This window comes from Platichthys flesus, chromosome 3 (assembly GCF_949316205.1).
Source record: "Platichthys flesus chromosome 3, fPlaFle2.1, whole genome shotgun sequence".
In the NCBI taxonomy this organism is placed as follows: Eukaryota; Metazoa; Chordata; class Actinopteri; order Pleuronectiformes; family Pleuronectidae; genus Platichthys; species Platichthys flesus.
The window spans coordinates 8,563,894-8,588,963 of record NC_084947.1 but is presented as its reverse complement, the minus strand read 5'-3'; the positions used below and the strand labels follow the sequence as shown (position 1 = coordinate 8,588,963).

The 25,070-nt window shown below is 42.9% G+C and overlaps 1 protein-coding gene across 1 annotated transcript in view; it reads right to left on the bottom strand.

The window, feature by feature from the left end:
- Positions 1 to 1,748: 1,748 nt before the first annotated feature.
- efna5b (ephrin-A5b) overlaps positions 1,749 to 25,070 on the bottom strand; it is a 96,659-nt gene continuing 73,337 nt past the window's right edge. Inside the window, exons 2-5 of the mRNA XM_062380039.1 lie at positions 21,191 to 21,483; positions 6,555 to 6,620; positions 6,052 to 6,132; positions 1,749 to 4,146 (exon numbers count right to left, since the gene is read on the bottom strand). Of these exons, the coding sequence (XP_062236023.1) occupies positions 4,022 to 4,146; positions 6,052 to 6,132; positions 6,555 to 6,620; positions 21,191 to 21,483 (565 nt within the window). The 3' untranslated portion in view covers positions 1,749 to 4,021. The remainder of the gene's footprint in view (positions 4,147 to 6,051; positions 6,133 to 6,554; positions 6,621 to 21,190; positions 21,484 to 25,070) is intronic.

Below are 25,070 nucleotides of genomic sequence, written 5' to 3'. Positions count from 1 at the left end.
CTCCTCTTGTGAGAGCGGCAGGAGGATGTATAGTCGGAGGAGACTGCAACTACATGGGATGAATGCTGGAGATGAGCACAGACGAGAGTCATACTCAGGAAATGAAAAAAGGTTGTTTTTGAACTACAAAATGACCTACCCCCACTGTAACTTCACAACAATGGATTGTGTTATGTACATTTGTCATCTGAAACTACACAGCTCTATGACATCACTCAAATGGGGATGCAAAACACACACACAACATGAATGTGATCAAAAAATCTAGTACGCCTTAAAAAGGAAAATAAGAGCAAAGGAAAAAAAACATTATTTTTAAACCTTTTTGATCAATTTTTTTTTTTTTTTTTTGTCTTTTTCTTTTTTACATGTCATCAAAGTCCATGCGCATGCCACATAATGAAAACCGGCGAGATCCTGCAGTTGAAAAGCTGACCGTCCACTCAGGGCAGATCGTTGAGCTGCTTTCAAAACGTTGAAGGCAACACAAAACAAAAAGAAAGCGTACAAATAGGCCGTCCAATCTGTCCCAAAGGGTTTCTCTCCGAGGCAGGATCCTTATGTGAAGAGATGGTGGAGGGTCGGTGACTGGTTTGAAACATGTAACAGGTGAGCCACTTGTTGACCAATGTCCAGCCTTCTGCACACTGGTGCGTGCACAGTTCCCACAGGTTCCCCTTCGTATGAGCTCAAAGTTTCATCAGGCATCGAGGATCGAAGCACACAATGCGTTTGTTTGAGGACAGTACACACTCCGCAAAACCCAGAGATAATACCGTGTTCGTTTTTTAGAAAAGACATAAGAACCAAATTAATACTTTAATATCAAACACTATTTACATCAAGAAGTTGTCCTAATAATAATAATAGTCGTAATCATCATCATCATCATAACAATAATAATAATTATACAGTTTTAACAATGATGTATCTCACTTTTTTCTTTTGTCCTCCAGAAAGGTACAAAACGGATACTACCCTAGCACTACATGTTTTATGGTTGACTACCTCAGGATACACAGTATCCAGTTTATATTTTGATCCTCATTTCCCAAGTTTAGGTGTGTACAGAAGAAACCATGGTAATAATAGTAATAATGACAAAGAGTAGTATTGGTAACTATAAGAGAATACAGTCGAAGCTGGTTTCTGATAAAGAGTCTAGTGTTAATCTGCTGACAAGCCTCCATTTTGGATCGTATGCGGTGCTCATTTCCCCACGGTGTTATCCTGAAAATTAGTACCTCATTAAATGGCCTGGTCTCCTATTACCCCCCCGTTGCTGAGCTGCTATTTCCACTGCAATAGCATTGTTACCGTAGCACAAAAAACATATGGCAAAAGGCAAAGGCAGTCTTTCTTGGGAGAAAACAAAAACAACAACAAAAAAAACAGATTAAAGGCAGCCACAAAAATAAAATCAACTCAAAAACAAAACAGTGTGTGCCTTTTAAGACTGAATGGTACTGAACAGTATGTTTGTCATTGAATCTGGTGTTTTTTTGTGTTTGCAGTGGGGGTGCGTGGATTTCGACCCGGTTTGTTAGGCACTCTAGTCACACTACCTTCTGCTGTACCTCCCATGACTCCTCTCTGCGTGTGCGTCCCTCTGTTTTATTCTTTCTGTCTCCTTCACTCAGCGATTCTCTCAAACAGCAAGGTCATTGGTGCTTTAAACCCCCCCCCCCCCCCCCCACAGTGGAAATCCACACCCTACCCTCCTCCTCCTCCTCCCGAGACCCCCCAAGCCTTCCACCATCTATTTTTAATACCAGAAATAACTCCCCTTGCCACAACATGGGGTCTACATGCCTGTCATTTTGAACCTCATTAAAGAGTTACTTAAACCAGTAACACTAGGAGCTGAAGGTGGACACGCGACATGCGCCTATGTCTTGCGCCACTTCTCTCTCTCTCTCTCTACCTCTCCTCAAACCAACTGGTGCCTTATTTGTCATACAACGCCAGGCTCTGAAAAAGTAAGGCAGAGTTTATTCCTCCTTCTGTCAGTACTTGACTTTAGCTCAGAAACATGCCCCTCCGATGTAAAAAGAAACTCACCATGTGCATCTGTGGGAGATGATGGAAGCTGAATATCATTCAAAAAACACAGTGAATTTTAGAATATAAGTGCTAAAACCAACCTGGCTCGACTAGAGCAGTGCATTGCCCTTACTTGAACTTCCTCCTTTGAAGCAATGCGGTTTAAACTAATTGGAGCTACGTTGTAATTATCTGAATCCGAGAACCAACTAACTATCATCTGAGCATGATTAAAAGCTGTAAAGGGACAAAGATGTGAGGAAAAAGTGTATTAATGTAAATTAATAGTCGTGAACCTTCCTTTCTATTCTGTGGCAATGAGGGGGCGAGCGGCCCACTTGCTTCCTGTGACGAGTGGAGTGGAGTTCAACTTTGGTGAATTCAAACCAGCAACATCACAGCCTCGACCAGAAGCAACAACGTTTGTGTGGTCGGCTTTTGGCCGTCATTGGCTGTGACTGTCATAGTGAGCCCAGACCGTGTAGAGATAGAGACCCTGATTTCAGATGCGTTGAACTCGCCGCAACAACAACACCCTCAAACAGGCTATATGTGGCTCCACAACTGGTTTGCATCAAATCCTGCATTGCCCCCAGTAATGTGCCTCAGCAGGTGATTATCATTCACCTGCGTTTGCGTATGTGTGATCGTGGCCTTATTGTTTTTACTACAGAGGAACTCAGACGGAACAAAAACACTAAATTTAATGGGTCTGCAAAGCTAAAGGCAATGTCTGGAGAAAATAGTATTAGTAAAATAACTTGAGGTCCAATTTAGCTGTGAATCATTTTTCAAACAATAACTTTATCAATCAATAGTGAAGGAAAAGAAAAAGCTGTGGATGCAAATTTTCGTGGGAGTGTTAAATATTGACTACAGCTCAAAGGAAACAGGCAACAATTGTTGCCCAGCTGAGTCAACGCAGCATAAAATGAGTGTGACTGTTGTCGGGCAATTATTTGATCAGCTTTCAAAAGATATGGATCCTCGATCTAAATAACAGTCCCACAAAGTATCTGGTGAGAAAGTTTCAGTTTGGTTGGTTGGTGAGTCAGATTCAACCGAGTGCTTTGAGAGGTGTTTGAGCAGGGACTGCACAAAGAGGGACAAGAACCAGTTGCCCAATGGTTCTCGCTCCATCTCTAAGTAGTTTACTCACAAGCAAATGCAATTCATATTTAAGAGAAAACTGAGCACCATCTATAAATCAGGACAGTCTGAAGATCAATAGACTAATGTGCAGGCCATTTACTTAATTTCTCAGCGCTGTGTTTTCCAGTCTGACCTTTGCTTTAAACCATTACTCCTAATTTCCTTCATCGTTCCACTTTTAATCGCATAGCCCAGTTCAGCGGTGGTACAAGAAATCTGCTTCTAATGACGCATCAGAATTCTATCAAGATCTATTCTGAAAGGCTTCGTGAGAGGTCTCGGGATTAGCTATTTATTTTGTGTATGTACAATCATTCTAAGACCTAGAATCTTCACTTTCCTACTGTGTAAGGCTGCTACTGAATACAACTGTGTAAAAACCCTACTGCTATTGACTGTTTGAGGCAATTTGTATGTGACTTTGTAAGCAGGATGTGTGTGTGAATAGGTGTGTGTGTGTGTGTGTGTGTATGTGTGGGTAAACATCAGTGCTGCAATGACATAAACATGATGTAAAGGGATGTCAAGTCACGGGAAAATAAGAATCACTAAGTGTCAAAAAACGAGATTTGGCATCTTAGTTGAAGGTTTAAGAGGGGGAGGTGTCTCCCCCCTCCCCTCCAACATCAACTTTTTTCACTCACAGACGGAGAAAGACCACTTAAATATTTTTTTTGTTCAGAAAAAAATAGAGGGTTCCTTGAGAAGCCTGCTCTGACGCCCAATCAAGCCAACACGCTATACCCAAAGCCCGCCCCTTCCCTGCAGCCCCGGGCAGATTCAGGCCACGCTAGGTGTTAAATGCCCTCCTGGACAGAGGGAGGCGCTATAAAGTGAAGAGTGCTGCTAGGCAGGCCAGCAACAAAGCCAGGAGTGGACTTGTGTTGTGCAGGTGCGGCGCAGCATTTGTTTCCCTTCGAGAAGGCTCTGCTGGTTCGTGACTGGTATCATCTGAAAAGGGTAGAAAAAGAAATACAGTCAACAACTCTTATACAACAGTTCCTTGAAGACAATAATATTTTGCATTTAATTCCCAGGTGTTTGTATATTTCTATAAAGCCATAATCTGACAGTGTTGCTTGCTGAAGTAACAACGGAATGTTTGTAAAGTTTCCACAGTCTAACAATGATATTTAAACCGGTTGCCATATGAACTTTAGTTGCTGTGTAATGATTCTACTCTCATCCTCAGAAACCATTGAAAGCAACTCTCAGGTGAGGGCGCCTCCTGTGTGTGTGTGTGTGTGTGTGTGTGTGTGTGTGTGTGTCTGTGTGAGCAGCCATGTTTCTGGTGCACCAAGGAAAATAGGCTGAACCATGCACAGCAAAGGACAGATTGACAGAACAAAGGGCCGGAGTTACATAAGTCTGTGTGAGTGTGAGTGAGTGTGTGTGTGTGTGTGTGTGTGTTTCTGTGTGTGTGTGTAGGGACAGGGCAACAGCAGATGACAGATGAATGTTCTAATTTCCCTCGTTTGGAGAATAAGAGAATGAGCCAACAGTTGCATGCGAAGGTGAGAGGCAGACGTCGAGATGCAGGTGGGAGAGCGAGGCGGACAGAGAGGCAGATAGAGAATCAGGCGGGGGGGGGGGGCATCACAAAGGTCTTAGGGGTCCGGCCTTGTGAGTGTACTTGATGTGTGTGGCCCATTTAGATGGCAGGTGATAGTATCTGATGGTTACAGTGAGTTTTGCAGTAATGTCATCTTCCCTTTGGTTTCAGAATGGAACAGCTACTGTTTTACTTTAATTTGTAAAGAAGAAAAACTAAGGTCAAGTCAAACATTAGCTTTGAAAATCTGCTGTTATAAACTGTGTAGGAGTGAAGATGACTTAGTGTTGTTTCAGGCTCTGGAGGGAGCTGGTGCTGGGAATCTATCAGCAGCATGTGTTTCACTTCAGTGACTGGGTGGGGGGGTCTGTGTGTGTGTGTGTGTGTGTGTGTGTGTGTGTGTAGGGGGGGGGGGTACTGAATGAAGACATAAACATGCTGTGTGTCCTGAGCACAGACAATAAGGAATGTTCCTCTGCAGAACCAAACAGCCAATCAGTGAAGAGTATAAAGTGCCATATGTATGTTTACTATGTGAATGTACATGCAGCAGGCAATGTGAATTAGTTGTGTGTTTTAAAAACATTGTGGATGTTGCATTATTTGTGTTTGTTTGAACTTTAGTGAAGGGTTGAACTCTGGTCATGAGTCAATCAGGCTGCTTTGCTGTGAAAGGGAACTGGACATCAGAAAGAAAAACTCCTAATCTGCCGCTTTCAGCATTATCATTATATCATTCATAACTCCTGACCACCAATCATCTGTATTGTTTTTATTTATAATAAACATATTTACCAACTTGGTTTTGAACATTTTCAGCTCTTTCTAAACACGATAATTGTGGCGATAACATCTTTTTATAACACCATTATCTAGAATATGTAAATGACTTGTTTCATGATTGTGTGTTTTTAAACTGGTCGTGTTAATCAAAATAATCAAGTGAGTGTATAAGGGCAGACCAATTTCCATTCTAAAAATCAAGACCAGAACATGGAGCAGATGAAAGTGAGTCTCTGTGGCGAATTAGTGAAAATGCTTAACAACCGTGTGAGAGAGCAAAACACAGTATAATTACATAAAACAGCCATTTTAAACATGTAAGCGGCGAGAGTAAGGGGACACCACTGTGGTAATCGGGTGCGGAATCAGATTAGGAGAAGCGTCAGGCAGAGAGGAGGAAGGCCAGATCAGCTTTCAGACAAACGGCATGAAAAGGAAAGAGGCGCAGAACAAGAGACACATGTACAGATGCATGGAGGTCACACTGAAGAGAATCAAAAAAAGCAGGAAGCCATACTAACCTCGTGGTTCTAATGTATTGTCTACTTTGTCGTTTACATCAAAAACACGGTCATGTACGCCTATAGTTTTCACACAGCTGTCTATAACAGAGAATAGGGAGAATGAGAGATCATTAGAGGTATATGCCAAATAGGTTAGTGACATTTGAAGCCCCCCCCCGCTCTCCCCCACCCACGTCTACGCCCTGAAATGAAAACAACCCAAGCAACAAAGCTCATGGCAACGTTCAGATGAGGTATGAAGCGACCTGACTTTCATTTTAATGTGATCGTCTGTCAATCCTTTCTCATGTTTTCATTCAAAAGAGGATAGACAATATTCCTATCAATGAAATAAAGGGGTTTGGACAGTGAGAGCGAAAAAGGTAACTGAAGAGGCAGTGAAGTCAAAACAAAAAACAACAGAAAAAGAAGTAGACATAAATTGTTTTGATTTTCAGTTCATAACGTAGACTCAAACGAGCTCTGTTACAAAGCCTCCGTGTTGCATGGCAAACACTTACTTGATGGTCGAACGAAAACTTTCAGCTTCAGGCAGGTTTTCCTCCCGTTCTCAGCGATGGTGGAGGCTGGAAACAAATAGAGACAAAGGTAAAAAAGCGGTGTCACAGCAGCACTAGATATAGAACAATAGAACATGTGCAGTTAATAACAAAAATGTGTTTCCTCACAACGATCTGCATGAATCTATTCCTAAAGATGAATATTTCATGTCGTATTCCTTCCTGTGGGCAACGGTTAAAACTGAGGTTTATACAGGAGAAGAAGAAAAAATCAGCTTTGAGATAGTTAATGTTGCCTCTTAAGTGGGTTTTAGTGGGTTAGTCATGGTTCTTGGGGAATAATGGCTAGAAAGTATTTACAGATGTGCCTGAAAGTCTCTCTGGGGGGAAGTGGAGTGCTTCGCTCACAGTTTAATTCTCGCATCTTAGATTTGTGCAACTGGCTGCAGCTCAGGAAGGATCAGGGAATTTGCATCATTTTGACTTGTTTAAAATAGGAAAAAATAAATTGAAAAGTCAAAAGCTGGAAGAAGATGTGTTTGTAGTTTATTTGTGTTTCCTTCCACAAAAACCTCAGCACTTTTTTTTCCGGAGGGAGACAAAGTTCACGACCGGGGAATTTACTCGGTGCATGTATGGATGGTTTGCGGCCGCTGTCAGGAAATGGATCCTTTCCTGTCAAGCCCGTCGGGGGTGAATCCCTGAGCGTGAGCCACCGTAGTGGTTCTATCTCATCCCCTTAAAATATAATGCGTAGAGTGTGAGTGTGTGTGTGTGGGGTTGGCCGCTAATAGCGTGGAGGATGTTGAGGCACCAGGTGCCGTCTCGCCAGGAGAGTAAAGGGGTCAAACATTTGGCACCTGGAGCACAGGGGGTGCATCCATCATGGCAGCAGATCATACAGTAGTTTAGAAAATATATTTTATTGTCTTGGGTAATGACATTGTTTCAAATAGCAAATAGTCTCGGGTCTTCTCCCACTCTGGTGACATATTATTGATATTTACTGTAGCTTGTTTTCATTTCCACTTCCCCCTCCGGCTCCGCGGAGACCACACTGTCTGCAGAGCTGTCTGTCGGGCATCGTTTCACGTCTTCTGTGGATCATTCCACAGCTGATGCAATGAAGCCAAGCATTTCCAAAGGCTACCATTTGGGAACTGTCAACTCAAGTCCAGTGAACCTGTACCTAACCCCTCTCTTCCCTTCCCTGGGTCCCAGCTGTGTCACCCTCTCTTCTCGTCTTTCAGCGCCGTCACATCCGCTCGTCAAGGCTTAGCCGAACTAGACTCAGACTTTCACATCAGTCTGGTCCTGTTGCTCTTCATGCTCCTAATTAACAGTTTTTATCTAATCCCCTGTTCTCTCCTTGTCTGCACAGTGTTAAATATTCAAAGATTAATCTGTATACATTACTGCAATCAATGGCCCAGCATCTATTTTTCCATGGAAAAAGCAGTGAGCAGCCTCTGTAGCCATGGGGATGTGTTCATTAAGAGAATTACTGACTAATAACTACGGGAAAGGGTCGGAAGAGATGGAAATATATTCCTCTTTCTTACATTTTGTTGTTCTCCACTCTTGATTTACCCTGAGTTTGGATGCCAGCCTCTTTTCAAATGCATGCTGCATACTCTTTCAATCAGTTTGGGAATCCGTCTGTACAGCTCTTCAAGCTCTCTCTCTCTCCCTCTCTTTCTCTCGTTCTCTCTCTCCCTCCTGCCTCTCGCCCTCGCTTTTACCATTTACATGTTGTTGCTTCATCAGCTGTTCTCTGTTTCTTAGTCATGTGTCAGTGTGAGAGAGAGGCGACTTGAGATCAGATGTTCTTTTTCACAGCTCGGTTCATATTCAACAGATGCTGGTGGGGAGGAGAGTGGAAGGGAGGGAGAGAGAGAGAGAAAGAGAGAGAGAGAGAGAGAGAGAGAGAGAGAGAGAGAGAGAGAGAGAGAGAGGGGGCCTTATTATTTCGGGGTGGATGCAGCCGATGACACGCTAATGAACCTTGGCCACCGTCGCTCACCCACTCATACACACCAGTACCCACACAATTTATGTCACTCTTCCTGTTGCTCCAGTTCTCTTTTCCTACACTACTTTATGCTCCCACATACAATATGCACACACACACACACACACCCTCTCCAGATGTCTTATCTTAATCGTTGTTGAGGGCAGAGCTGAGTCACAGCCATCCACACCAGCCACTTAGCAAAGGCAGCTGATCATGAGAGAAGTATGGCGCTGATGAACATGGCAGAGAGCATGTGGGAGTCTCTGTCATGACGACAGTCTGCCGAGCTGTTTGTGATGTTCTAAGATTTGGCCTTAACACCACACGTAAAGAAAACATTAAGTTAAAGAGTGAACGGATATCTCAATTGAGTATTGATCGAAGTGGCTATCGTCAATTAGAAAGTTCATAGGAAGTATTGAATTTTGCATGTTTCCTCGAGCTGTTTGCATTAAGTATAAAGATTTTTCAGTAGGAGCCCGAGCCTGTCACAGACATATCAATATCAGCATATAATTACAAACATAAACAGTGCAAAAATGTGCATTCATGTTTACATTTTGCAGAAAAAAATTTTAAGACATTTTTATGTATGTTCCTAATTCAAATTCTATACACTTCGCTGTATCTGTGTGTTATTTTTGTTTAAAGTTATTTATAATGATTTGTATGGTTAAATATAAAATATCAAGCTTCAATTACATATTGGCCTGTCCCTTATAAAAACAGAATCTGACATTGACCAGCACCCGTCTCTGTTGTTCTGTTAATGTGAGAAAAATGAAGTCAATGAGATTAACTGCGCCTGGACGTGGCCGCTGAGTTGACATGATCCAGACGAACGAGGTGTGTTTCTGGACATTCTTCACTACAAAGGGAAGATTACGATTGGCTCCACATTCCTTTTCTTGGTAGCAGGCTCTATATTCTGTGTTTGATGAGGGATCTCCCCACCCGGGCCCGAACCGCCTGGGCCAGCGCCTGTTTATTTTGGAATCACACGCTGCCGAGGGCCAGCCTATTGTTCCTTTAGGCCGCAACATCAACACCTGCTATTCTGGTTCCCATCAGGCCCTGCACATGTAGCCTAAACCATCAATCCATCCAGCCGGGGCAAGTGGCTGCCGCTTTGAAGGACAGAGACGCTGAAAAGAAATCTCAGGGATGGGTGGATGGAGGGGGGTCAGGGGGGTGGTGGGGTGGCGGGGACGAGGTCAGGTTACTCCTCCAGGCCGTGTCCCCTGGCTGGTAATGGCTGGTCCCCTCAGTACACTGCATTATGCATCAGCATTAAGGCAAATGGAATGAAGCAGAATCCAATTACGGAAGAACAAACAGGTGGGCTCAGTGCGGCTTAGGCGCAGTATTGTTTCAATCACAGCCCGAGCCAGGCTTCTTCGCAACTGTAATGTTATCTGGAAAACACATTTCCTCTTTTCCTTTCAGTGGGGGAGTCAACAGCGTATTCCAGACGCGAGGAAAGACAACCACGTGTCTTGGCAAGATGGAGAGCTAAATGCAAAGTTTAACTTGGCTAAATAAAGCGCAGAATCTCCCGGTCGGAGGTGTAGTGGCTCTGCAGTAACACAATACTGCAGGTTGAGGCAATCCAAGTGCTACAAAAAGCTTTATTTGATGTTTCTTTTACATTAAATCTGGTATCATTTAGGGTCTCCTCATAGTCTCTTATACTTTAAACAAATTTTGAACATTTGGCAGAACCAGGGCTTAATGCAGTATTGCAGACCGACACTCTGCGAGGTACAGATGGTTTAATAATTTGTAGTATGGAAGTTTCAGGTTCCCCCTTTTGACAACTGTGTTTTAGGCTGTCCTGCTTATAGAGCGGCACTACAACATCTCTTAATAATCTGTGGAGAGTACTTTTCCCAGAGGTCCACGAACTGTCAACACTTTGTATGAAACAGTATTTCACTATAAAGCATTCCTTACATTTCGGCGTCAAAAGCCAAGCCTCGCATTGACTCGTATGCCATCATGTGAAAGTGTAACATGAATATCATCATGTTAGCATTCCTGTTAGTCTGACTTTTCCAGCCTTAAGCGCTCCTCGCCAGCTACCTCTGCCAGCTCACTGAAAAACAGAGCGCTGGCCTCGTCTTGGAGAAAACTCTTCTGTCTCACAGTGCACAGACCAAGTCAAAGTTTAGATCCCAGCAGACTGAGTTCACAAAACCTGGTGTACAAAATACACAATTTGACGTTTCCAGACTCTTTGTGACATCCTCTACTGATGTTTCCATCTATTGTTAATTGGACAGTTTTGCAGCTGGAGGACATTTCTTCTATTCGGTGCATAAAAATCACTTCTGGGATTCTTTAATATTGGTTTCATTGTGTGGGTGCAGTCAAAAGAAGCCAATTTATAACTGAACACATGTTGGAAAGAAAACCTTGAATTCAAAAGTTCCAGCGCTCCAATAGGTAACATCAGCTGCTCCCCTGTCTAGGATATTCTCTTTATGAGGCCTACTAAAGCACACTCATATATAGAATATACTCATATTCAATAAAAGGAACATATGCACTGATACAGTTACTGACTGACACAAAAACCTTCACAAAATGTCCTTCCCACATACAAAGCAGTAGACTTTAACTAGGTCACCTTTACAAGAGAAAAATAAATATTCTGAAAAGATTTGTATCCACCGTTAAAGGGAGAAGTGTTTGTGCATTTGTGTTTGCCTTCCTACACAAGGTGTGATAGTGTGTGTGTGTGTATTAGAAGATGGAGGAGGCTATCCACCGAAGAGGCCCATTAACCAGATGTTACTACAGCGAGCACACAATAGGAGGGGAATGAGGGAGCTGGGAGGTGAAAGACGATGACTCGGATTCCGGCAGCAGAAGGAACATAAACTTCCCTCCCTGATGATAGTTGCCCTCTTGCTCCTTCCTTGCATCTTTCAGCTTCCATCACAAGTGAACCGAAGTCCCCCCCCCCCTGTGCTATTTGCACGACAAGGTCAAAAGCAATGAAGGAAAGAAAAGCAGAATATGTTCAGGGAGGACAGTGGGTTGAATCCTTTTTGTACCGTATTTCAATGCAATGATTCAGATTACATTTATTTCCCCGTCAAGCATCTTAATTCTGTTAAAAACATCATAATGGCGCCCAATCACCTCTCAGCATTTTTTAAAATGAAAAGCTGGAGAGTGAAAAACTGAAAACCCTTGAACTCCATCAACCCCTTCATGTTTACTTAAATCAGTTTATTGGAACTTAACAATCTAAGGGGAAGTTCAGCCTTTGAGAGCAGCCATAGAGTATTAAATCACTTAACATAATAATGTTTCATTACTGCACTTAATGCATCACATGGAATCAGAATATTATTGTTATGGCCTAAGTGTCCACCCACCGAATAAAAGAGAAATACTGTGTGTCTGTCACAGTGAAGTAATAGATGGAAGAATTGAAAATAAATAATAAATAAACGAAGAACAGGCAAATCATCATAATGAGTAATGCACTGTGTAAACAAAGATACAGTATATGTTAATGGTTCAGTGGCCAAGGATAAAATGTCCTTGCCTTTTGCTTTGTGATGATGAATCATAACCAGGGTTCTGAAGATGGCTGTTAAACGCATGAATCATAATGGGCTGAGAGGAACCTTATGCCCTTTGAATCACAGCTCCCGCCTGCACCACTTCTCTCTCATCTCTTGCATTTCACTCTCTCTCTCTCTGTTTTTTCAGGCAGGCAAAGTGATGACTACTTTATTGTGATCAAACTGAAATAACTTGATTAGAGACTTTTCCCCCCCATCTCGCCTTACATTCTCTGGCCTGTCAACAAGTTGTGCTACGACTTAGCTCCTGGCCTCTTATTACCCCGAGTCCTTGCAAAGGGCTGGGTCATTTGACTGTTTTCAATTTAGTTTGAAAAGGGGGGGGCACTCCAATGAGCTCGTCATAGCCAGACTTTGAACATGCTTAGTTCTTGTGTCTCAGAAGTCAGTAGACCAAACTTATTCATCTGAAAAATGTTACTTTGCGTAAAAAGTGACGGATGTTTACAAGCAGTGTTGTCAAATTATAACTTACTTGTCACCAGATTTATAGCCCTTTCACCCCCCCATTAGCATTGTGCTTTAGTTTAAATTAGCACATAGCGAGAAATCTGGAAACTTTTGGAACAAACCAAGGAGAGTTGGCAGTGTTGCTTGGGGAGTGCAAGTTACAACTCTCTGTCTCCTCTCTGTCCAGTGAGCGGCTGAGCAGCAGTTTGTTACCCAGGCTGTGCAATATGTGACAAAAAAAACAAGAGAGAGATTCTGTTGCTTCTAACTTTCTCCCAGGAGGATCATTTGCATCTACAGAGGGATGGGAAATGTTTCTGAGCACTTTGGATTTACCTGGATTTCTGCACAGTAAGATGCTCAGGAGGCGTTCTGCACTTTCCTATAGAACTGCTTCAGCTCGGACATATTCTAAGCATGCCTGGTGTGATTGTCTCTCCTGAGGTCACTCCTCTACATCTCTATAGGTTCAAGGTCTGGGCTCGGACTCAAAATATCGGATTCACTTCATTTGAAGTCATGCTCGAGAAGATTTACTTCCATGTTAAAGGTCACTTTCCTGCTCCCTCACCTAACTTACTGAGCTTCAGCTGGCAATCAGCCACCCTGGAATGATCCTCTAAGATATCTTTATGAAAGTGAGATTTCATTTTTTGCTCAATGATGCCGGCCTGCCCAGCCCCAGCGGCAGAAAGGTAGTCTCAAATCATGATGCACACATCCAACCTAATGTTCCCATGTTGGAATGCACTGCCCTTTTTAAGACACAATACTGTTTTCTTTCAATTCAACTTTAGTTTCGCCAATGCACAAAACATCTTCAAAGTAGTTCTGCAAAGTTTCATAGTCATCTTTGGACAACTTCCATTACGCTCTGATACTTTCCTGGAGCAATAGCTTCCTCTGTGGAATGACACTATGGACAACATGCTCCACCCAACATGATTTGCCAATGACCGACTCACAATCCAGAGTCAAGTTGCTTATGGCCACATGCACAACTCCTGAAGATACCCTCGGCTTCCTTCTTACCTCATTGAGCAATTTGTGTTGAGCCTTTGTAAACATCTCTGCTGGAAGTCCCACAGATTTAAACCATCAGCCTCTATTAGGCAGTTTGTTTAACTTTGGACTGATCAGTATCTATAAGTCAAACGAATCAAGATTATAAGTCTTTGGATATCTCTCTTTCCATTTGTAAGGCACAGTTCACATAAGCTACTTCTTGTGAATTGCAAACCCATATGCCTAAGTGTTTTTATTACTCTAATTAGCTCTAATCAACACCTCCAATCTGCTTTCATTGACTCCTGACTCCAGTTAGCTTTGGCTGATGTCAAAGCTGAGCAATTCACTTTTTCCAGTTGAAGCTGTGAGCATTTGAATTATGTATTCAGTATGGACGAGGACAATACAGTGATTTGAATAGTAAATGGTCTGCATTTATGTTGAGCTTTTCTAGTCCTAATGACCACTCAAAGTGCTTCACAGCAAGAGTCACATTCACCCATTCACACACAGAGCGCGTCTTTATATAGCACTTCTCTATCGTGCATCATTCACACACTGCCAGCCGACTATCGGGGGTAATTTGGGGTTCAGCTTCTTTCCTAAGGACACTTGACCTGATGACCTGTTCTGCTTATTAGAGTTGATGAAAGAGATTGTGTTTGTTCATAATTGCAACTTACATGAAGGTCGGATCATGTGTTAAGGAACATTTATACATACATGTAAGTCGTTTCCAAGGATTCTCTTAGTCCACAAGAAGCCTCATAGATCAACCAAACTGTGGCATAGATAGACCTGTCACATTGAGAGGCCCAATTGATCATCTACAGTATTTATTTATTACAAAAAACAAGCCTCTATGTCATGTCCACAGCATGTTGATGTGTACACATAGCAATCATATGATTAACTTTTTTTTTATCCTAGGTACCAAAGTACCGGAGCTTTGGATAACGGTCCTCCTAGAATATCCAAAGGGGCTTTTATTTAAAGGACGTATCCATAGAAAACTGGTTTTGTTATAACATTTTAACTTGGACCAAGTAAGTCTTCATAATTTGATCCCATAAAGTTTTCCGAATAATAAGTTCCTACAACAGGCATCTGAAGGCAGAACTAAAATCATTTCACCTCTTACTAGTATGTTTACACCTGTATTACACAGACTGTAAGAGAAAAACAGAGAACAAATCCATCTACGTTCTCTTGTGCTTTCACAGGATTATTAAGGAATTAACTAATGTGAGTGGTGATTTTTATCCCACATATAAAATCAGTGTAGAGCAGCAGCTTGGGAAATGGCTTGGAAGTGACGGCTGGTTAACCTGTTGTCTGCCAGAAGAAAATGTAAATGGGATTCATCTATATTCAAATATTGTATACACTGTATAGGACAGAGAGTTGGGAAGGTGCAAACAGATAAAGGCCTGGAACCTGGCTAAGCATTGACAGAATGTAAATAAGATGTCATGCGTTTTTCAATGAGTCCAGTCGTAAACATGGTTTTGATCTAGTCTTGTTTTGTCGCCAGTCTTTACAGTGACTTCATGTTTGCAACTTAGGGGCCAACAATGAATAGCTGACAGTTCTCTGGTGTAAAAGTGGAGGGTAAGTTAAGTAGTACAGACCAAACAGTGATGTAGTAACCAGGGGAGTTAGAGGTGCTGGAATGTCTATCTATCAGAATTACCATAATGCATTCCAGACAGGGTGCTTCTGTGGCGTCTTGTTCATGCAAGTGTTTGCATATTGTACACGAGGGCAGGCGGATCCGTCTGTGTGTGGCTCTCTGTCACATTATTCCATGTTGTCGGATCATTTCTGAATGTTGATGACAGGCTGGATCTTCATGTGAATGGATGAAAGCTCTTGAGTTATGATGGTGTCCATATGCTGGTACCACAAATGGAGCTGCGCTGGCTCTTTATCATTATTAGCAAAGCCTAGCATGGCTCCAACAGAACACAGACAGCACACACCGTCCCCTGCCTCTATTTCATTTGTCCATTAATACCATTTTCCTGCCGCTGCCTTCTCCACTGTCTCTGCTGCCTGCTCCTCTTGAGAGCGGCTCGAAGGCACATGGTACATCACAGGATTTATGATCCATCACAACACAGCTACAGTGCATGTCTTGGGGAATCTGTTTGTGCTACACGCACAAACAGATTGTGCGTGTAGCAGTCCACTAAAGTTGAATAAGACCTTATGAGATTGTGTGTGTTCGGTGGGGAGGGGGGGCCCTTCTGGAGGTTTTCTTTCTTATTAACTTGGTTTTATGATCGCTCTTGTGTTGCGTTTTGCATATTGGCCTAAAGGCGTCTGCAGAGCGATCGACGTCTCGCAGAATGTGTTTTATTTTGTAATTTAACATGTGTAGAGTCATCGCCCACCATTTCCCTCTGGGTTTCGTTTGCCACTTGCTAAGAGTTCATTTGCAATCAGGCCCAGCTTCTCCTCAGGACTCCTGTGCGTTACTGTAAACCTCCTCTTTCTTGCACCGTCAAACCCAGAAGCATCTATAAAATAACTCCAGCCACAAACCAGACACAAATGTGTTATTGATTGTGTGATTCTGCGAGACGCAGCTCCAGTCCATGTAGGTGAGCAAGTCGCACGGCGAGAAAACGTCATTTCTCCAGACGCCAATCTGCCGCCGCATGATCACACCGAGCGGTTTCCCAGTTACCACAAATCTTGCACGCCTAAAACACCGTAACTGCTCTCACTCATCTCTCGCAGGGAGCTGCCACGGATATTGGATTTCTGCCCTTTTCAGATTAAAATCACTCAAATACTAGATTGTGGCTCGTGTCCGTATTAGAAAAACGTGCTCGCATCAGCATTCCGCGGGATGGGTTTCACTTGAACCTTGATTGCACCGTGAACTCCGACACGAGAAGTGCTCCCGCTGTCCTTGCTCATCCTCCCTGTCTGTCATGAAGACATACAGGCCGAGCTGTAACTCACTCACTGCTCAAGCTGCCTTTTGCTGAACTGCCTGCATGTGTTTCCAGGACTAAACGGCTCCTTGCGTCGCTCTGAATCTTGTAAATTTTACATCTTCAATTTATTTTATTTTATCTCTCTGCCTCCCCCCGTCTTGTGAGTCTGTCTTGTGTTGACCTGTAGAAAAAAAAAACTCAGCAGGGTGTCGACTACAAAAAGGATCAGGCTCCTGAATGATTGTAGTTTTCTTCCTGTCTTCAATTACCCGCCACAGGCAGAAAGAGGAGGCTGACGCAAACAAAAATGAAGAATTATGACCTCCATTTGAGTAAATCCCCTCCGTCCTGCGAGCATTGATTAAGCTGTTTCTGTTGTTGAGGCGGATGACAGCAGAAGCCTGTCTCCGCTATCTAATTTTGTTCGGCAATGCAACAAATCAACGTTCGACCCGCATCAAACTCGCAGGGCGAAAACACCATTAACGGGTATTTTCTCCACATGAATATGAGTTGACATCTTAATTTTCCTCTACAAACAAGAAAGCTACTCAGTCACGTCACTGAGGGCAGGCGTCTCATCCCCCATTCCTTCAGGTCATTCGGCTGCAGAACGTAATTAGAGATGAGGAGAAGAGTCATATTTTGTTACTGCATTAGTTTATACACGATATTATGTCCCCTCTGCTCTGCATGTAGTTAAACATTGACTTCTAGAAGTTAGTTAAAGCACGGAAATTCAGCTTGGGGACAGATTTTCTATCAGCACACTTACATAAATGTCACAACTGTATTTCTTGAATTCCTCTTGATGATATATCATGTTAAGTCTTACTTCTATGAACCCATTCACACTTAGTTCTGCTAGCCTGGGCCTCATATGCTCCTGAATGGTGCCCTCTGCCTCAGGACACATTGACATTTCTGTGCAGTGCAGGAGCTCAGTATAACCGGCCTCTGCAGGTAATGATGCGTGAGGTTTTCTCTGTTAGCCGTGCTACACTATAAGCATTCACAGAATGTAGGCAACTCTGCTACAAGGGCAAAGTCCTGACCACTGACTTTCTGCTGAACTGAAGATATCACCCTAACTTACACAGTCGAACCCTCTATGCTGTGTAGAAGCTACATGTTGTCACTGTTTGTGGTAATTTGTTGAGACAGAGACAAATTCATTTTAAATCATAAGTTATAACCAACCTCATAAGTTATTAAATATCTCAAAAATTAAAACAAACAGTGATTGATTGCGATTAGAGATCCATTATTCACAGACATGACCCGAGGTTCTTAATCTCCCTCAATGCACGGAGTAGAAACGTTGAACATTTAATGATTCTCATGGCAACAGAATCAAATATAACCATCTAAAGAAAGTTGGTTATTCCACCTTGTTCCCCTCATCAAGTAAGACCTTTCTGGACTTTTGATATCACTCTAATATCTTTAGTGTCCTTCTCATTAAAGTCACATCTCAACCAACGGTGATCACCGTAAGCTGAAAACTCACATCTCCCCTAGAATGACCTATGTAAATTCCAAACTCAATCAACCGGTGTCCCAAAAAGCTGTCGGGTTTAATCAACGTGAACTCGTGGCCGCACAACAGAACAACTTGAAAACTTCAAATGTGACAGCGGAGTGTTAAATCTCAATTCTGACAATAATGAGACTGGATATCATCACAGGAGGGCTGGCTCACAGCCGTCACGTTTCATAGCTCAACAGGCGTCAGCATCTCGGAAATCAACCTCTTCATACAACGTTAAAATGAGTTAAGCAATGCCTTTACTTCATTAAACCAGCCCGATGTCATCAGACACTGACAATCTGCTGGCACTGTATCACTTAGAATGTTCCAGCACAAGGCTTTGGAGTCTGTTCTGAAAACAAACACCACACTAGCCTCCCACAACATACCTGCTCCCGACAATATCTGCTGCAGAAATAACATGCAGGCTGACCTGTAAGGATTATTGTTCCTGGACTCAGACACTGTTTTCCTATCTCGGCTCTGGCCCTATTATGTATGCTGTGAGTGAGGCTAACCGATATGTCTGGAAGGTTATTTGTTTCCACACTGGACAGTATCTGCAAATCATGCTTTACTGTGAAGTGACATGCATATTACGAAATTCTGAAATATTCAACATCTTGCTCGGGAACGTGACACAGAGGAGCTGATTTTCCTTTTTACACAACCACGCTGCGATTAAACAGACTCCAAATATAAAAGTCTTTGTGTTAAAGTTTGTAAATATCTTAATGTGCACTCACTTGCTATTGTGCCATGTACTTAACAGACCAAATCTTGTTTTACTTCATCGTATAAGCAGTGTTTTGTTAATGAATTAGTGGGAATAATTTAATAAGCCGATAAATATGAATGCCAGAGGGAGCGCATTAGGAATAATTTTACATTTTTATAGGGAGTTTAAGTGAGAGTGCAGGAAAAACCCATAAAACAAACTACCAGCATAAACTTGACCAGCAGTTGAACCTGGTAAAACTGTATGTGCATGTATTTGGTCCACAGAGGGAAACAGAACTTGAAATATGTCTATGAAAAGTTTTCTCCGGCTCCAGTGACCATGAGTTGATGCAGTCTACGCCGAATAGACCGGCTCCTGTTGAGCAAACACGATTAGGGAAGATTTTCCAATGCTGTGGCGTTCGGATCAGGTTTTTCTCCTTTGAACAGATTAGAGATAATCAAGTCTTGGCTTGGCTTGTTTTTCGAAGATTTATAATAATAATATGTAAAGCGAAAATATAATCCTTGAAAAAAATATAGAATTAATTTTATACTCTTATTGATATATGTTAATTTTGTGGCTTGTTTACAGTTATCACTGAATAATTATCACTGAATTCTTAAGTAAAAAATCAGTTTCTCGTGATGAGGAAAACTTCCACATTGTGATGATGAGAGAAATGGAAGCTGCAGATTCATTTCCAGATGTGGAAACTGTGTCCTGTCCCCCCCCCCCGTTCATCTCCCTTCTTCATTTTTGAATTCGTTCCACGACAGAGCTCGTCTTCTCCTCCTGCTTCTTTTGGACATTCAGGTTGGACACAATGGCGCTGGGAAATCACATGTCGTATGACTTCATGGTGGATGACTTTAATATCCGCCACAGTAGCCAGAGAGGCTATACGCTAGAATCGTTCAATAGCCAATGAAGCCGCGGGCAACTAAACCAATATGGCGTGCTACGGCAGAATGGATGTGTTCCATGGAAGCTCTGTCGGTCGCAGTGTAATTTAATCTAGCCCTTAGGACAAGCATCTCTCAACAGAAATGGAAAGGAATATGTTGGGAGTAGAGACTTGAGGGAGTGGCTGAATCGTGTAACCCCGTGCCTGCCACTTTCCCCTCGTCTCATTTTGTATGACTGTCGATGTAAATTGGCTATAAAGGCAAAAGGGAAAATCTGGTTAGTTTTTTTATCAGACAAATGGGTAAACACCTGGCTGTGGAAGCAGCCTACAGAAAGGCTTTCAGGCTATTTGTTCTGCGCACAAGCTTGAGAAGGGAAACACTTACTCACCATGGAAACACGGGCAAACATGTTTTACTCAGGTCCCTAACTCAGAGAGAGAGAGAGAGAGAGAGAGAGAGAGAGAGAGAGAGAGAGAGAGAGAGAGAGAGAGAGAGAGAGAGAGAGAGAGAGAGAGAGAGAGAGAGAGAGAGAGAGAGAGAGAGAGAGAGAGAGAGAGAGAGAGAGAGAGAGAGAGAGAGAGAGAGAAACATGTGAAATGACTAAAGGACAGGAGACTTGGCTGGCTGTCGGCCTAAGCGCTTCATAAAAAGGTGCCAATTTAGAAAACAGATCTCGGCGTGTTGCGCTCGGCTTCGCTCCTGAGTCTTTCAACGCCGTCACCGAGAGAGAGGGAGAGAGAGCAAACACGAAGAGTTTGCTCTTCGTGTTTTGGACTCGTGACATAATGCAGAGAGGACGGCCCTTTTTTTATTTATACAGTATTGTGCATCGGGGGGGAAGAGTGTGCTATAACTTTCAAACTGTCTCAATTTAAGTCCCCCGTGAATTCCATTGCCATTTTAGGGAAGAGTTTTCCCCCCAAATGATTAGAGCGGTGTGAAAGGCTTGGCAGAAGAGCGGAGCATGAAAGCACCCACTCGGATTCACGGTAATGCCACACTCAAAGCTCTGTAGTGAACTTGTGAAAACATGGGTGAGGGATTGTGTGTGTGTGTGTGTGTGTGTGTGTGTGTGTGTGTGTCGCCTTGCTCTGTTGTGTTAAAGGAAAACCTTAAGGTCATGAAAAGGCCATGTCGCTTTTTCAGTTCACGACTTGTGGGGTTATGTGCTTTCAGGGTTTTCTGTGAATACATGTGGGATCTTTAAGCAGCTTTTAGAAAATATACCAGACAACATCATAGTACTTCCAATACCTATGAGAGTAAAAAAATAGAATTCACTGCAGTATCCCCGCAGCTCTCTGATATGTCACTATACATAAAGAGAGGTGATGGATTAAAGGAAAAGCCAGAACAAATATGAGGGGAAACCTCAAACTTGAACTGTTTTTTCCTTTCAATTGTCAGCTTTCTGTTCATAAGCTCTTTGTAATGCAATCAAGATAAGCACTCACAGATGTAGTAGTATTCTCTGCCCGGTCGGAACTCGAAGCCCAGGGAGAAGGGAGTGAAGAGCTGGAACTTCTCCGAAAACTTGAGCGGCCCGTTCGGGGAGTGCGGCCTGTTGCACTCCCAGCGCTTGAAGCCCTTGGCGGTGTGATCACACGTGCTGTAGCCGTCATAGTTGACCATGTAGAGGACGTAGCGCTCCGTCCGCTCCTCCGGCACCGTGTCTTCATAGTGAGGACAGTAGACGTCCAGGTAGTCGTTTATGCAGACGTCAATGTGGTAGTCCCCACGATGGAACCTGAAGGGAAGAGACACAGGAAGAGGTTAATCTTTTTGCTATTTCTATGAAGTACAGACCTCTGGATTCTGAAGGATTTTCCAGCACTTCAGAAGTTACTTGGGGCGAATCCGATAATCATAATAATTTATGTGTGTTTATGCACCAGCGTTGCTACAGTCATTGTGGTTTGAATCCAGGACGTACTCATAGAGAATGGAGGTTAGATCCATCAGTACTCTTTCAGGGCTCTGTGGAAATTTACAAGCACCAGTGCTCTTGTCCTCTGGCTTCAATAAATACGGGAGGGTTGGTTTATCCATAAATCTATCAGTGCTACAGATATTTACTCACACGTACACAAATCTGCCTTCCGAGTGATGGCAAGCTGACGTCTTCCACTCTGAGAAATATGCTTTCAAGAAAACAGCTTTTTTTCTGTTGGTCTTTTCTTTTCTCTTTCATAAAATAAGAGACTGAACTTGGTTAAAAACACCTTAGACAACCTCGGGCTGAGTGCGAAGTCGACATAATCTGAGGGATACAGGAAGGTCCGGACAGTAAATGTCATGGCCGGAAAAATACGCGGCCTGGCTGAGCAGTGAGGCATCTTTACAGCTGCAATGATCTAGAACAGGCCACACCGGGTCAGAGGGCTTCCAGATATAAAGGCATATTCATCAAAGGGCATGCACTGTCACAGCCTTAAATCACACACACACACACACACACACACACACAGTTTTATGTCTGTTGCCCAAAATACAGCCCTTCTACCTGTGGAATTTGTCACAGATACTAAATTTAGAAGAGCAATTCCTGTGTTGTTAGTTTGGGGTCTTGAATTGAACGACCCTGACTCTTGGGTCACAGGAGACTTCCCAAAGAAAACATTGGACACCTGTAAGCTAACGATTTGGAACACACACACACTTGAAGACCTTTCGGAGTGACGTTACAAATCACAAAGTTGAACAAGTAAACACACACACACACACACATGCAGCTGGTGCCACCGACTCATTTTACCTGGGGGCAGGTGGTGTGAGTTGACACCTCTTTAGTGTTGTCAAAACACAACCTAACAAGACTTCTGACAGAACTTTTAATTGAAAAGCACCACTGCTGCCTATAGGTAAGGGCACCTGGAGCCACAGGAAGCACAAGGGGGCCGGGCGCCTGACAGGCTGAAGTCCTTTTATCCTGCGGACCTTGAGGATGGTGACCTCTTCCACCTCCGCTGTTGACCTCATGTACAAAAATCCATTAACGTCCTTAAGATTTTTTTCAAGGTACAAAATTCATGGCGCCTTTGAAGGGTGAATGGGTTGTATGAAGAATATGTTTTTAATTTGTTCTTTTATTCAGTCTTAAAATTCCAGCTGAGGGAAAATTTGGATTTTTTTTCGCTGATTGGCACCAAATGTCTCAGGCTTCTTCAGATGCTGATAAAATTACAGTGCCGCACAATGCTTGTGAGAACGTCTCTTTCTCGTCCCTGTCACTCATTCCACCCACTTATAACGCTTTTCCAAACGGCACTGCTGTTCTAGTTTTTCTTCTTCTTCTTCTTCTTTTCTGTTCTTTTCCTAATGTGATGTTCGAGTTCATTCTCTAAAGGATGGATTTTGAGATCAAATAGCAGTTTGTGCACTGAACGCTCTCGTCCTGCTCGGCTGCGTCGGCTTCAATCTCACAAAAACTGCACAGAATTACAAACGCAATGAGAACCAGACCACTTGTTCTGAAGATCAAATAACAATTTTGGTGCCTGCCCCTTGTCACTTAATTCATGTTGGTTTAATCAAATGATTAATGTAACAGCCAAGCGACAAATCCAAACAACAGTCATTTCCCATTACTGTGATCACATGTGTCCTCTGGCTCGGCTCTGTATGTATGTGTATGTGAGCATGAGCTAGCATCAAATGTTGTTTATCCGGGTTTACCCATGTAGGGTAAATACCAATGCGAGGGTGTTTACAACCAAGCCATGGAGGAGCTCATCTGTAAGATCTCATTTAAAACATGTCTGTGGAGGTCCAGGAAGAGAGGAATTAATGATCACATCCTCCCATCCGCTTACCACAGCATCTGTGTGTATGGGAGTGTATATACGTATGTGCATGTCTTTATGCGTGTGTGTGTGTGTGTGTGTGTGTGATGTTTCAGCTGTCCTTCTCTCTCTGCCTCTGCAGCCAGAGTAGTGGCTTGTGGCCCTGACTGCAAATTAAGCTGAGGATGTTTGGGTGAGTGAGCACATAAAAAGGGACAGGACGGGCATTTGTTGCACATAACACCACCCCCACACAAATATATACAGTAAAGCACGTGCAGACATATATTTAATACACACAAACCTCCACGGACATACGATTTAAGTTTGTGTTATCAGTTCACGGAGCTGCCTGGCACATTGGCAAAGGAACAGAAGTGAGACAGCCAGAAGCTGCTAATGGCACTGAGTGAGAAAGAGAGCGAGGGTGAGAAACAGACAGGGAGGGAGAGAGAGAGAGAGAGAGAGAACCCGAGAGAGAAAGAGAGGACCTGGTTCCAAAAGTGAGTGAGGGAATAAAAAAAAGAGGCAGCAAGACTGAATACTGCTGATAGTACTGCCAGGCTCCCGCAGCGAATCCAAGTCCTTGCAGGAGTTATTCAACCATGCGTTTATCACTACACAAGATTCTAGTACAACTGCATGTGCATGGCATAGGGTCTGCAGTCCCGAGCTGTAAACTCTCCCCAGATCTCTTCACTGCAGGATGTCGTTAAGATTTATAGCAAAAAATGTATTGTATTTTTTAGAAGGCCATGTTTATAGTCCTTATAAAACCCCCTCTTATCAGGGGACTAATTTGGGAGTTTTAGATGTGGCCGGTGTCCTGTTTTATAGTGATGGCAGACTTAATCGGCTGCTGCTGTTCCATTAACAGTCCCCCTCTTTTTCCAGCAGGAATAGGGAAAGCGTTCTCCTCCAATGTGTTGTTCAACATGCATCGGCCTCCCTGTGTGGAATACACAAGCACCGAAGGGGTCGCACCGGCAGAATGTAGATTAAGGGCAGTGCTGTGTGAGAATCCCACAGAGTGAAATATAAGCAGGAACAGTAACCCTGGTTTAATAGAAGAGAGTAATTGCACAGATACTGTACAATCAACTGATCCACGTGGGTACAAAAGAAAATGTAAATTAAACCTTCATTCGAAAAATGGTCTGTTTTGTGCGAGTGTGTCTGTCAGCGATGCACTGCACTGTGTGGAGTGGGGCTCAGGCATAATTGCATTTTCTCCGACTTTAATTAATAAACTCAGCAATTTTAATTAGCAGTTACATGTTGATGTATTAAATCATAAAGATAATCCATTGAAACTCATATATAACCAGCATAATTATATATAATTAAATGGAACAATGAAAAATAGATTCCTAATTGTGTCATCGATAGGTCAAAGATATATAAAACTCATGAATATTAAAATGACAAGCTGCTTTTGTGTATTTGTGTATAAAAGAGGTAAGCAACAATGTGCAACGTGCAATAAGTCAGTCAGAGTTTCAGTGACGCACTCCACAATCACGCAGCAATAGCTTACGTGTTCATTTCTATT